The 14,540-nt window shown below is 38.1% G+C and overlaps 1 protein-coding gene across 2 annotated transcripts in view; it reads left to right on the top strand.

Moving 5' to 3' along the window:
* LOC146331716 (voltage-dependent calcium channel subunit alpha-2/delta-3-like) overlaps window positions 1-14,540 on the top strand; it is a 47,601-nt gene that overhangs the window by 16,588 nt on the left and 16,473 nt on the right. For both annotated transcript variants that reach the window (XR_014771788.1, XM_084734716.1), the window contains exons 6-13: window positions 1,698-1,860; window positions 3,927-4,058; window positions 6,643-6,703; window positions 6,841-6,991; window positions 7,144-7,218; window positions 7,328-7,417; window positions 10,621-10,734; window positions 12,628-12,706. Coding sequence is in view for 1 of the 2 variants with exons in the window: in XM_084734716.1 (XP_084590842.1) it covers window positions 1,698-1,860; window positions 3,927-4,058; window positions 6,643-6,703; window positions 6,841-6,991; window positions 7,144-7,218; window positions 7,328-7,417; window positions 10,621-10,734; window positions 12,628-12,706 (865 nt within the window). In the remaining variant the exon portion in view is untranslated. The remainder of the gene's footprint in view (window positions 1-1,697; window positions 1,861-3,926; window positions 4,059-6,642; window positions 6,704-6,840; window positions 6,992-7,143; window positions 7,219-7,327; window positions 7,418-10,620; window positions 10,735-12,627; window positions 12,707-14,540) is intronic.

Below are 14,540 nucleotides of genomic sequence, written 5' to 3'. Positions count from 1 at the left end.
TTTCATAATGCTCAAAAGACATAAGTACACTAAGCACACATAACTGTGCATTTGATAAATTATCTGTGTGAGGAAAACTGGTCCAGCCACTTAAAGCAAACCAAACCTTTTCAGCTTGAGACTCAAAAGAGAAATTTCGTGACACCAAACTACATCGTGAATTTACATTTTAAAACAGATTTTTTAAAAAAACAAAACAAGCCATAAATTTAAAATGTATATTTATTTTACTATTAAAGTACATCACAGAAGTAATCAAATTGTTATGTTATGTTTCTCACCACCTCACAGTGTGATGAATGTCTACTGAAACACTAGAGGGCTTATACTGTCATTTGAAAGTGAAAGTTTTTATTAACAGCATAATGCAGTAACTCTAATAGGGCAAAGGGAGACGGATCAAAATGGTGCTTCAAACGAAAATATTGTAGTGACTCACATTTTCCATGAAGCCTGGACTGAGTAATCTGTTAAGTTTGCTGCTTTACGTTGTGCAAATGTGATTTTTTTTAGTGTCTGTCAGACACAGGGTTTTCATGTTGGTAGCTTAATTGTAATTTTTGTGCTGGTTTATAGTTTTAACCATTTGTTAGATAGCTGTAATATTTCATGAGGATCCCAGCTGTATTTTACTGTGGTGTCCTTGTCTCTGGGCGGTGGACAAAATCAGTCCTGGACACCATCTTTGTGTTACTATACTTCCTCCGCAGCAACTGTGTCAGGGGAAAATCAATCAACTCATCAGTCTCATACTAGACTTTGGTTAATATCCATTCGCTTTGGCTAATTCAAACTACTCAGACTTAGCTTTGACTGAACTTTAGAACAAGGACTGATTTTCTAGTATTGACACTGAGGTGTTAGCCTGAGAACCAGACAAATCTGCAAGCTCATGTTTCATTTGCTCTGGCAGATACGTCTGCCTACCCTCCCGCTCAAGCCAACCGTATTTAATATGGGGCGGGTTTGATATGATGACAGAGAGAGGAACATAAACGGTTCAGACACGAAAAGTCACACGTCATACATTTTGAGCGCAATGCAGCAGGCTCATGAAACTCTGACAGAACTGTGAAACCAGGCAGTGCTCATCAAATATGAATCAAGACCTGTTATTGCAATGTCCATTACTCTCTAAATTTTTTATTAATTTTAAAGGAGTTCTTTTTCCTTACTCTTCTGAGGGTCTACAGCAGGAGTGGGCAATTATTTTTCATGGAGGGCCACAAGAGAAATTGATCAGGCTATAATATAATAATATAAGGTCCTAATGGTCAGAAGTGATCTATAGGCACCTCTAATGTTGGTCACCCCTTCTGAAATGGGGTAATATTTTGTTGGCAATGTCCAAAACGTCTTTACAGTGTACCATGCATGCTGCATACAGGTTGCAACATTAGCAGCAGCAAAAGTAGAAGAAGAGCAACATAAACAATGTTGACAGTTGACAGTGAACTGAGAGAATCCCAGAATAATTCATATTTCTGAATGATTACAGCAAAAAAGAAAAAAATGTTCAATACACAGCATGTGATTGGTGTTATAAAATAGCCTTGTCAAAATGTGAACCTGTCCTTTAAGTATTAATATCAACATTGTTATTATAGTTTTTTTTTAGCTAAAATGTTGGTCATGATTGCACACTCAGGTCTCTGCAGGCTTCAGTTAACATTTGCCGTATTCCCTCTTTCCCTCAGTATGAATACTTCAACGCTGTGCTGATCAATGAAGTGGACGAGATGGGCAATAATGTGGAGCTGGGAGGAGAGTTCCTCCTGGAGCCCAACGACCATTTCAATAACCTGTCAGTCAACCTGAGCCTCAGTGTGGTGCAGGTGCCCACCAACATGTACAACAAAGGTGAGAGCTCAGCCTGCGGCATGCAAACAGGATTATGTGAGTCTTACTGAGAGCTGATGAACAAGGAGGAGGAGGAGGAAGAGGAGAGGGGGAAGTGGGTGGTGAAAGTGAGAAATGGTAGCTGAAGCCGTATCAGTGTCACAGGCTGGGAGAAGTGGAGTTGTGGGGGATCGATAAGAGTCCAGACATAAAGAGAAAGCAACTGCAGACCTCTCAAAGAGACTGGAAGGAGTGCAGAGAAGGGGGATGAGAAAGATGTTTGTCATACGCTAGCTTCTTGTTTTATAACGGAGCATGTCACCTCTCACTGTGTGTTGCCAAGGCTGCTTTTGTTTGGCTATAATGGACTTCCCATAACTCTCTGTTAGGGGCACAAAGGGAGGCTCGTTCAGCAGGAGGAGGGGAGGGGAGGATTTAGTCACAGAGCATTGTATTTCCTTCAGGGGGGGTCAATAAGGGACAAAGGTCAACTGTGCACTTGGTAATGTTGACCAAAATGATTATCATTATCACCATTTAATTCACTCTCTTCCCTCTCTGTGTCTTTGCCCTCCACAGAGGTAGGCAATATTTCAATTAAATATATTTAAAATACATATTTACCTACTTTTGTGAGTATTTTGTAATTTGTATTTTGCTGGGCAGAAAAAAATAACTTGTAATCTATAGCAAAATACTTTAAGGGCTTGTATTTATGTATTTGAAATGTAATTTTTGTGATTTTATTCTCTGACAAGACAAGAAGAAACATTATCATCACCAGGTTTAAACTGAAAAAAAAAAATAACTGCATAATTACTACCGTGTTTCATTTGTATTCCTCATGACCAGTAGCTTTGTTGTATGGAATCCTGTAAGATAAAGCCATGTAATCAATATATGATCAGGTATTGCAGCTAAGGCAAGCTTACTGAAAGACACAAGCAGTTAGCAAACATATATGCTTTAGAACTGGCAAATAATAATACTTGCTAGAAATTAACATGTCCTTACACCTTAACGATGTAATAGGTTGGTTGGAGAGGCATGCCAGACTTTAAAGGAGGTTGATATGTCACCAGAAATCAAGTAAAGATATTAAGAATACTGGCTTCTCTGACAACAATGCTATGGCTACTGTGTCCCCACTTTCAAAATTTGTTTGCTCGTTTCACCTCAATTAGAGTTTGAGAGAATTAATGCTGGATGTTCACCGAATTAGTTAGTGTCTGTTTATGAGTCGGAAGAAATCATTAATAATCTTTCAGAGGGAATAGATGTTTATAACTGTTAAACTGAAGAATATGTTAATGAAATCTGGCAGGCAGTGAGACAGACGGTCACCAAACTCAAACCCAGAGTGTATATTTTCAGAGCAGTGGACTTTTTTCAAGATAACAGGCTTAACGTTACATTGACAGATAACTGACCTTTATAAACAGCTGATCAACTTACAGTGTCAGGCTCGTTGATGCTTACAATTATCAATTTACAATGTTTCGTTCATCTTGTCCTCCTGCAGCCTACCGGAGCTTCCCCGACTCTGGGGAGGAGGGGGCTGGGGGAACTAACTCATTTCAACCACAGATTGTATATTAAATACGATTTCAACCTATTTAATATACAAGCTTGGTGTTTAGACTGAAGTACTCATTTTTGCATGTGCAATTGCTACATTTTGCTCCTGCAATGTGATGAAAGTCACTTGACATAAGTCACATCAAATTAATGTTTAATGTCATTAAATGGTTACAGCTTGATTTGGTTTAGTCACCAAAACTACTTGGTTAAGTAGTACTTAGACTCAAACCCCAGTTTTCCTGGATGAAAGAACTGTGTCACCATCTAACAATACACATAAATAAATTGAATTTGCTGCCTCCAAGATACCCTGATTTGCCACTTGGCCACACAGCCTACCTGAAATGTGACATCACTTTGTACAGAATGAATATTTGTATTTTAAATGACAATTTAAATACATTTTCTTATTTTTATTTTTTTCTTTTATTTAAATACAAGTATTTGTAATTTGAAACAAGATGCTTTTTGATGTATTTATGCTCATCTCTGGCCCTCCTCCTCAGATCCTGACATAGTGAACGGAGTTTACTGGTCCGAGGCTCTCAATAAAGTCTTCGTAGATAATTTCGAAAGAGACCCAACACTGATCTGGCAGTACTTCGGAAGTGCCAAAGGTTTCTTCAGACAGTATCCTGGTAAATGCTGTCAATGATGTCCTATTTCACTGTCTGTCAGTGTGTGCTTATGTGTGTGTGTGTGTGTGTGTGGGTGTGTGTGTGTGTGTGTGTGTGTGGGTGTGGGTGTGGGAAAAGAAAGGCTTGTCTCAAGGGAGCCATCAGCCGTCAGCGCAGGGGGAAAAAAAACAGATCAGAACAAATGATTTAGAATTACTAAAAGGGTAATTTGGCTAATGTTGTAATTTTACAGACCATCAGAGAGATGCATATATACAGACTGTAATTAATCTGAATTTGTCAGTGTGGGTCCACAGTCGGACGGAGGAACATGGCATGGCTGCTGGATCCAACTGGAGTCATCAGACCATTACAATGATATAAAACAGGCGGTGAGCTCACTGCAGTGCTGGAGAGAAGCCACAGATACAACTGACGATACTGTCATACAGATATGGACTCTGTATGTTTAATCTGTCAGGAGCAATTCATAAAGGAGAGATTTTCTTTTGACAGGGTTTTCAATACCCTTTTTTGTATTTATGTATTCATAATTTAAATATCTGAAAAACACAGTTTTCTGAATTCCTCTTGGCTTCTTATTTTGATCATACTGAAAGAGATAGAGCCCTTGATATATATAATTTATATTTTGGGTAGCAGTGGAAAATATCTACGTACATTTAGTCAAGTAAGTCATATTTGAGTATTTGTACTGCTTTCCACTTTTACTCCATTAAATTTGAGGCGAATATTGATTTTTACCCCTATACAGTTATTTCACCACTACAGTTACCTTTAAAATTAAGATTTAACATACAAAACATATGATCAGTTTATAAAATATGAGGCATTTTTATGGATTAAAGTAATCAATAGTATACTGTACATAAAGCAGTTAAAGCTCCACCTTCACCAGTTACATTAAAGTACTGTCTGCATGTTAAAACCTCTCAAATCCAAGTTTATAATCATAAGTATTTTTCTAGAACCTTAGATTTTCATGACTAAACTAGAAGGGCACTCAGAGAACACAGACCTCCTATAAGGCCAGATGCCCTAGTTGCCTTGTTAACTCATCATAAAACACAGTTTATTCAGACTCGACAGAAACAAAACTCACCAAATCCCTCTTTGTTAGAATTTTTGTAGCTCAACTACGGTTGGTTGGTTTGGTTGAAATAAACCCTTAGAAATGGATGTGAAAATATTCTGGCTTTATACGCTGTTACCGTTGCTGCCAGTTCTCTCACTTGTTCTTTGGCTCAGTGGGTTCTCACTGAACGAATGTCTGTTTCTGAGCAGCTGCCAAGACCAACTGCCTCATCACGCAGTATTAACAAAAGTGAAAAATTATTTGTGTATCTGTCCTATGCATCAGAAATTGCTCCAAAATTCAATGGATTCCTCCTGCTACACATTGCACAAACCAATCTGAAAACATAACCTCATTGGCAGAGGTAATAAGCAGCAATCACACTTAGAGTTTGGAAGAAAATGTGTAGTTATTATTATTTCATGAAGGGTTCAACACTCTCATGAGGATTGTGGTGGTGTGGAGTCGTTTGATCAGATTTGATTGACAGTGACTTGGCAACATGAGCAAAAAAAAATACACCAACTGTTCATCCTTACTTCAAACCAGTGAGAAAACCAGAGAAACAAAAAATACAACAAAAAAATACAGGTACCTCTCATGTGAAATAACCAAAACTGTTCTAACTCTTGAAGAAAACATAATAATCTTCATGTATGAACACCTTTCTCATAGGAAAAAAAGGGGACTGAGAACATGCATCTGATTGCATAAGAATTATCTAATAATAGCTATAATAATACAGCACTGACAGAGATTTACTTCTGATAGTTTTGTACTTTTACGTAAGTCAAAATTTGACTTCAAAATTTTGTAATGGAGTATTTTTATAGCATGGTATTGTTACTTTTACTTAAGTGAAGGATCTGATTACTTCTTTCACAACTGACTGTAGAGTTCAGTACATCCAAAACAAAAATTACTGGTCAAGAATTTGCAAAGCCAAAGTCTCTCAAATATACAGCCTTTCTGGTAACCTCCCTGTGAATGTGTAAATTGTTTGTGGTAATTTCAAATACCTACCTACATACATACAACATTACAGTATACAGTATACTGTATATAACAGCATGGTGCATTGCCTTGACTGATAGACTATAGATTTGTCAACCATATTCAGCTCGTACATAGTGCAACGAAGCAACGTTCCTCGAGGATAATGGTGTTACATAGAACTACAAAAGAGTCTACACAGACCCGACTGAGATTACACAAACCTAACAGACAGTACAGGATAGTTCAACAAATCCAGGGTTGTACAAAACAATTGCTAAGACAGTGCAAGATTTATAGACTGTTAGAAATAGTTAAGCTGCTGTAAGTGTAAAAATCCTGTACAAATGTTGCAAACTGTGCAAAAGAGATTCCAGTCACAGCTGGAGCTAACAGGCCTGTGTTATCTTTATATTTCAGATATTGGGTGTCAGTGTGCTTGTGTTTGTCCGCTGTGAAATGTTGTTTTCTGTCTCATATACTTTCTCTGAATTGACTTCCTGATCTATTTCCCAGGAGTGAAGTGGCATCCAGATGAACATGGTGTCATTGGCTTTGACTGTAGAAACAGAAAGTGGTAAGCCTTTACGTACCAGACAAAACACTCTGCTCTTGTTGCTTCTTCATAATATTTTCTTAAGAGTTTATTTTCTCATGCTTTCCCTATCAGTAGCCAAGGCATTAAAATGTGATATTTAATCTGTTATATGTCAGGTACATTCAGGCAGCAACGTCTCCTAAGGATGTTGTGATCTTAGTTGATGTTAGTGGAAGCATGAAAGGACTGAGACTGACCATCGCCAGACAGACTGTCTCCTCCATATTAGATACACTTGGAGATGACGACTTCTTCAACATCATTGCAGTGAGTTTTAGTTAACCCAAACTGTCACTTTTTCTCAGTTTGTGTCTGTACATATTTGTGTCTGTTCCTTTAGCTCTCTGTCCTGTTTGTCTGTAATAGTATTTTAGATGACTGTAGCTCATTCTCTCAAAGTGTTGTTTTTATTTTCTCAGTATAATCAGGAGATCCACTATGTGGAGCCTTGTTTAAATGGCACGCTGGTCCGAGCCGACAGAACCAATAAAGACGTGAGTCACAATCAAACTGACATGATGGATGTATATGGATTGTATCGAGTTGAATTGGTGTGAATAATGTTTTAAAGCGTTCTCTCTTCCTTCTGTCATTATCTGGTAGCATTTCCGTGAACATCTGGACAAGCTGTTTGCCAAAGGGATCGGGCTGCTGGGTGAAGCTCTGACCGAAGCGTTCACAATCCTGAATGATGTAAGTTCCAGTACAGAAAAGTAATTTTACCGTAAACACCAATATATTCGTGACCCAAAATCCACACAGTCCACACAAATGTTCAAGACTGTCAAAATGACGTGAAAACTTTATGTTCACTTAACACAAACACACAACCTTTGGGACATTGACATATTTTTATGTTAAGTCAACATGATATTGATTTTTGATTTCATTTTTCTCAAATTTATAAAGCCAATACAGCGAAATTAAATCAAGACAAATTACAACATGTATTGTCCACTTATTATATATTATCAGATATTTTGATAGTTTAATGAAATAAAGAAAGAGTTCTAAAAATACGGAGAAGCAAAGAGCGCAGGCACTAATCAGATTGTTTGCACAGACAGTTCTACGCTTTGATTAAATGCATATGGTAAAATGCAAATAAGAGAAATGGAAACTGACCCCTTTTTTGGTACAATATTGATGCCAGAACTGATCTTCAAAAACAAGATGTAGTATTGGAAGAATCAATATTTTTTTTTATATCAATCTTCTCACCCCTAGTAAACTTAATTCAACTGGTTTTGCAAAACTCAAATAAGCATTTAAACTAATGTGTCAACCTGAGCTTAAATTAAATTACATTTTTAAGTCGAACCAGCTCAAAAATAGTTACTGAGCACATTAAAAGTTTTGTGTGTAAGCTGTTTAAAATTAATTGTTTACAGTGTTATATGAGCTTGTTCTGTATCTGTCACTGTCACTTTAATAGGGATGCTGTGGAATAATCAATCTCCTAATGTATCCCAGAACAGATCAACTAAATTCTTTTTTACTGTTTACTGATTATCCGACATTGCTGTTGACTATTCATAAGTTTTCACGAAATGATTCATTTATTTATTGATTCATGTGACATGAAAATAATGAATTTATGCCCTTCTATCACAACTGCACTTTATTTTCATTTAATCGACAGACTCCACTTGACCAAAACATTAGGAAAACTTTCATTTTACAAGCCACATTTGTTTCCAGTGACAGAAAGTGTTCAAGTACAACACTCTGCATGTTCCCAGCTAATCATAAAAAGTCGCACACTCTAGTCAAATATATTGGAGCGTTTGGGAGGTGTGTCGCCTGTCGAAACGCTCCAGTGCTATCCCTGTTCCGCCCTCCAAACACAGACACATCTATTCTGAAGCGTGATTAATGGCTCTAATTAATGTCAATGATTAATAACGTGGCTGATTGGAACACAAAGCAGATAAGGCCAGGAGCCACGCCGCACTCCTTTTATCTCCCTGTTTTCAGGCGAGCTTTGGCTGCGCCGCTGAAGCTGAGGGACCGCAGCTTTTACCTCTGCATTTGTCAGATTAATTAAAGCCCTGCAATGAATATGGTAATCAGGTAGCCAGTAGCCTACTACTGAAATTCACTGTGCTACACCATTGCCCAGTGAATGAAGTCAGAATACAGCCTATCAAAGACCAAATCAAAAAGGAAACACTTGAAGAGCGCTGCACCATTTTTACACTCAGACTAGGTCAGCTGAATGAGAGCAGTGCAGCAGAGAAAAAGCCTCCCTAATCACAAGCCAATGATATGAAAGAATCACAAAGCAGAGAGCTTTTAATAAAATAATTTACCATCACAAAATGTGTCAGACACCTCCCTCATTGCTGGATGATTTTAGAACGAGAGCATTGACTTACCTCTCAAACAACCAGGGCGTAGGATTGATTAGATTTTATCAACGTCAATTACTTAATGATCAAGGTTATTGATTTTGTCTTTTACCATTAACATACATATTCACTAATTCCGATTTACTTACAATGCTGAAACAAATGGCATAATAAACCAACACAGAAAAGCTTATCCAAAGGACAGATACTCAGAAGCACGAACATCTTCAGTAATGATTTTTGACACTACACTCCTCTGGCTCATGGAAGTCCAAGTAAGTAAAAAAAAAACAACAAAACAATAGTATGTTGAAATTAGCAATGAAGACATGCATGTTTGTGTAGGATGTGTGGCATAGAGGTGCAAAAGGAAAAGAAACAGGTGCAGAGACAGCAGCTTAAAAAGAAAAGAAAGAAAAGAGCACGTGCTACATTTTATTGCCCACATGTTGACCCTTCAGTGTCAGCCAATCACCTCTTGAGCTTGACAAGGACGCTGACTTTGGACAGTATGAGGGACAGCATATACTGGACTGACTATTCACAGAGGACATTTTCACATATAAAAGCACAGGTGTAAAGAAGGAAGGAAGTAAGTAAGACTGTGCTTTTCTTTCTATGGCAAGTCACAGATCTTACGTTTCCTAAATAGTCTACAGGCAATTGAACAAAAAAGTTATATTTTACAGTTAAATATTTACTAATGTTCGACATAATTTAAGACTCAGTGTCATATAATTTGAATAGCTTTGAGAGCACTTGCCACACACTGTGATTGAATCTAGCTGATCTTTAATATCTGGATGAAGAGTTTCATTCTGTTGCTGTTATTTTCTTCACTGAAGTTCAGCTTTACTGACAGCTCCACACCAGTTCTCTGTTTACTGTTGTGTAATGTCACACCCTCACACTGCAGAGCAGACAAGGATGCTTTCAGACAGCAGAAACTCAAAGATACGTGTTGCACTGTTTCCACTGACAAGGTTACGCAATGTTATGTTAGGATGTTAAGACACCAAAAATACTGTTGCAGTTGTGAAACAGTTGTCAGACATGAATGTATCTTATTTTTATTTTCTATTTAACTTTACCTTTATTTAACCAATTCATTAAGAACAAATTGTCATTTACAGTGAAACCAGATGTGGTACTATGACCACTGTATTTTCTAACATGTTGTGTGTGAGAGAGCTGTGAGGGCCTCCTGATGATGATGCTCGGCCTGTGTGATCTGAAAGCAGTGCTGCTCAGCAGGTTTTATCTTGTGATCGTGTCACTACGTGCTCCTCTTTCTCTCCACATTCACTCTGTTACAGGTCAATAAACCACTTAATTACTGCGATGCATCTTCTGGCATCAGAATAAAGCGTTCCACACTCCTCAGCTTTATTTACTGAGATGTTATCTGTATTTTATCGACTGATGGCTGCAGCGACAGCATCATCATGTAGAGAGTTGGCTCTGTTTGTTTAATGTTTAAATAACAACTCAGATATGATTTGGGATTCTACTGTATATCTTCATGTATTTTCTGTCTTTCTGTAGTTTAATCAGACTGGACGTGGCAGCGTGTGCAGCCAGGCCATAATGCTTGTGACTGATGGAGCGACTGAAATGTATGACGACGTTTTTGAAAAGTACAATTGGCCAGAACGAAAGGTGAGTCCCTCTCTCTCTCCTCTGTTCCACACACTGTCTAATTTTCAATGTTAAACATGTCCTTTTCCTGAAGTTTCTGCTTGCTCTGCACTTCTCGTCCAGCAGGGAGAGATGTACATTTTAATACTGTGTGTCAGGTGGAGCTCCTGTCTTGACGTTTTGAGGAATTGGTTTTTTACTTCATCACCACTCATCACTCTGTAATGTAAAATCCATGTCAATACGATGTTTTTCGATGTGTTGTTGACATATTACAGTGGAGTATTTACCCCCATGAGGAATAAAACATGGGAAATTAACTGCATTCAAGGGCAGAGTATGTACAAGCAGCTCGCTCTCAGAGATTCAAGTCCTCGTTCCCCCACTGCTGGACTCAACGCTGGCTTTAAAATCTTTTGTTAGCCTCCCTTTGTAAGACCTAAATGCAATTGAAATGAAATGGACTGCTGTGCCACTCACACAGCAATAAAAACAACAGCTTAGGGGCTTTTGTTCAGTCCTATCAAGCATATGTGTGTTGGCAGTGTTTGGCAGGGTGCAGGGCAGTATTTGGCAGGCAACCCCAACCCCCCTTCATACACCCTCAGGGCTGCTATATGGCAGCCATTCAGTGTTTTCTATATGCTTTATGCTTAGCAAAGCATCTGGAGCCAATGAGCCGTGCAGGTTTGGCAAAGTGTCACACAGCGTTCTTTAAAAGGACAGTAGAACATGCCCTCAACCCCCAACAAAGGAAAATAATTTAACTGCAGAGAATGCAAACTAAAAAAAAATACTGTTAAAATACTGACGAACCCTGCTTAATAATAAATAAAAGTATGTTAAAGTTTAACATACTTGAGTCCACTAGCAGTTTGACTGATCTTCAGTATACTTCACATGTGTAAATGATTAGTTAACTTTAAGTTTTCTATTTGCAAAGAACCAATTTTGTACATCAGATAGTATATTAGATATTAGAATATTAGAATATTAGATTGTAGAAAAGCACAATTAAGTGTATTTTGTGAACTTTTATGTGTTAAAGTGGAACAGCCACAAGTATACTGAGTACACTTAAAGTATATGGCTGTGTAGGTACTAATATGCCTGTTACATGGTTTTGGTAAATACTCAATTCTGATTGGTCAATTACAGGATTCTAAGGTCTATTATTTCTGTATAGCAGATGATGTTATGTATAATAGACTGTTTTGATGCTTTGCATCAAGGATCTGCATCACCCTGTCAGGGTTTATTAATTATTATTAATAATGACATCAGCCCTTACTTGATTAATGAAATTAAAGTTTAGCTTGTTATGCGACTCATACGAAGTACACTGAAGAACAGCTTTAAATAAACTTATATAGAAAAACACTTTTTGTAAGCATACTTATTTGCAATTCAGTATACTTAGTAAAAGTACACTAATGTGTAATTTACAATGCACTTATAATAAACTATACTTAATGTAAGCACACTGAAATACCACTTTAGGTACTGCAGAATTACTTTATTTTTTTAAGACATGGAAATTTAACTTAATGACATTTATTTAGTTCATTTTTTAGAAGTACACATTAAATATACTTTTAATTAAGACCAAAAGTACAAATATACTTGTAATAAGTTTTGTATTCTCAAATTATTCTTAAATTATATTTCTAATACACTAAAGTATATTAGGAAGATGGACTGAATATAAGGTAAAGAATGAAAAGCAACGGGTGTAAAAGCAGCTTCATGCTCAGTGTTTCCTAATGAGTATGTAAACACATGCAGCGACTTCTTGCGGCAAAGCCAGATAGAATCAGGACAGGATGATAAAGGACTGAGGAGACGAATCACTTTGCATGTTTTTTTAATCCTTCCATCTTTGTAACTGTCGACATCCATGTGTCCTCTGCACAGGTGCGAATATTCCCTTACCTGATTGGACGAGAGTCTGCGTTTGCCGATAACCTCAAATGGATGGCCTGTGCCAACAAAGGTTTGAGACTTTTTGATAAACACTCCTCAAGACAGCGACTGTCACATTGTTGAGTACGGTCTGATGTGGCGTTTCTGCAGAGTGATATGATGGGTGGAGGATGTGTGGGTATCCGTGTGGTTTGGCTGTGTATGTGTGTGTTATGTGCGTTTTCGTGTGTGTATGTGCTGGCTCAGACTCTTTCTGCCAAGAGGCAATGAAGTGGCACTTGGGGGGGTCAGAGGTCAATCCGCTCTAATCCCTCTTCCTGTCAGAGTGTCTCCCCCTTGGCTGCTCGCTGCTGATGGCTCCCACGTGTCAGCGCTCTGGATGAGTGCCCTCTGGAAGGGAAAGTCGCAGCCAGGAAAACAGATCACAGAGGGACTGTGGGGAGACTAGCCCCCAACATCCTTCCCCATGCAGACCCCCGCTGTGGAATAACCTTACATGTCCAATATGAAGCATTGTCAGCAGCAGCAGGAGCTGACACCAAGTCAAATGACTCCTGTGTCGCTCTCAGCTGAGCCATTGGAAACCTGTTTCCACTGTGGTTCAGTACAGATCAGTAATGTCGGGGACATTAGCAGGCGTGAAGAGTAATAAAGTACATTAGTGCATACATACAGCGCTACATTTCAGAAAGACATATTGAGCATTTTTCTCTGCTATTTAACAGCCACCAGGTCTAGTTATTTTGTGGATTAAGACTGCATAATATCATAGGCTTAAAGGGATTATTTGCATTTTTAAGTTGGGTTGTATAAAGTAAAACTACTTATCTATAATCAGCGTATTACGTACAGTCGATGGTTGATGCCTGCAGTTTCGAGAATCAACAGTGTAGGAAGGAATACACTGCTGTGGACAGGGTCAGCAGCAAAATGTATTTTATCCACCAAAAAAAAGGTCCACCTAAAAACACCTATATCAGTTTAAGTGTACGCTATATTTAGAATATTTTCACCACTTCACCTTGCTGTTAGACACCTCCAGACTCCATTAGCAAAAGTGGTAATCTTACCTCACAGAACACAGGAGTTGCTCGTCTATTGCTCCCTCGATTGATTAGTTTGTGTTATTGTGTGACTTTGGTGAATCCGAAGTGACCCTTTAAAACCCCAGTCACACAGTTAACACAAACAAATTAACTAATTGTGCAACGAAAGACCAGCAACTCCTGGCTTTGGAGACAGTTATACTTGGCTTACATAAAGGTGGTCTCCCACAGGAAAGGTGTGCAAAGGTGAAGTCATAGTTACAGGCTCATTGTGTAGCATTTTTAACACAATTAAAGCATATTTCAAATTATTTGGATGTTATACTGTACATTATACTGAAAAATGAACCAAACCTGGAGACCATTGCTGCAATCTTCTCTTTGCTTTCACTCAATCACTCTCAGCGTATTTATTGAATACCCTGGGAGGAGGGGAGGTGTGTGTTGACATGTATTGTTGTCTGTCATTTTTGATACAACTAAAGCCAGATATTTTTCAGATCCTGCACATAGAGACCACCTGCCTATAACTTTAAAATGCTGCTTATATGTTAACATGTTAATAATCAACCAGGTTTATATACAATAACACACTAAATGAGGCCGTTCTGCATAATGGCTTCTTAGATTTTGCTGATAGGTGAATGCAGAATCTGTGGGCAAGGAGCGAGATTTTATTCGTGGAAGCTCTCTGGTTTTCATTTGTGATCAAAGAAGTATTGACCATTGATGTCTGAGCAGGCTTTGGTTTCATGCATGGACATATTGCTTCAGTATTTCTAAAATCAGAGCTATGGTCCTGTTTGCTGCTTATACTTATACTATACTGCTAAACTACTACTTATGCTGTAATTTCAG

Source organism: Lutjanus erythropterus, chromosome 2 (genome assembly GCF_056507025.1).
Source record: "Lutjanus erythropterus isolate fLutEry1 chromosome 2, fLutEry1.hap2, whole genome shotgun sequence".
In the NCBI taxonomy this organism is placed as follows: Eukaryota; Metazoa; Chordata; class Actinopteri; order Lutjaniformes; family Lutjanidae; genus Lutjanus; species Lutjanus erythropterus.
The sequence above is the reverse complement of the archived record's forward strand: the minus strand, read 5'-3'. Positions and strand labels throughout refer to the sequence as shown.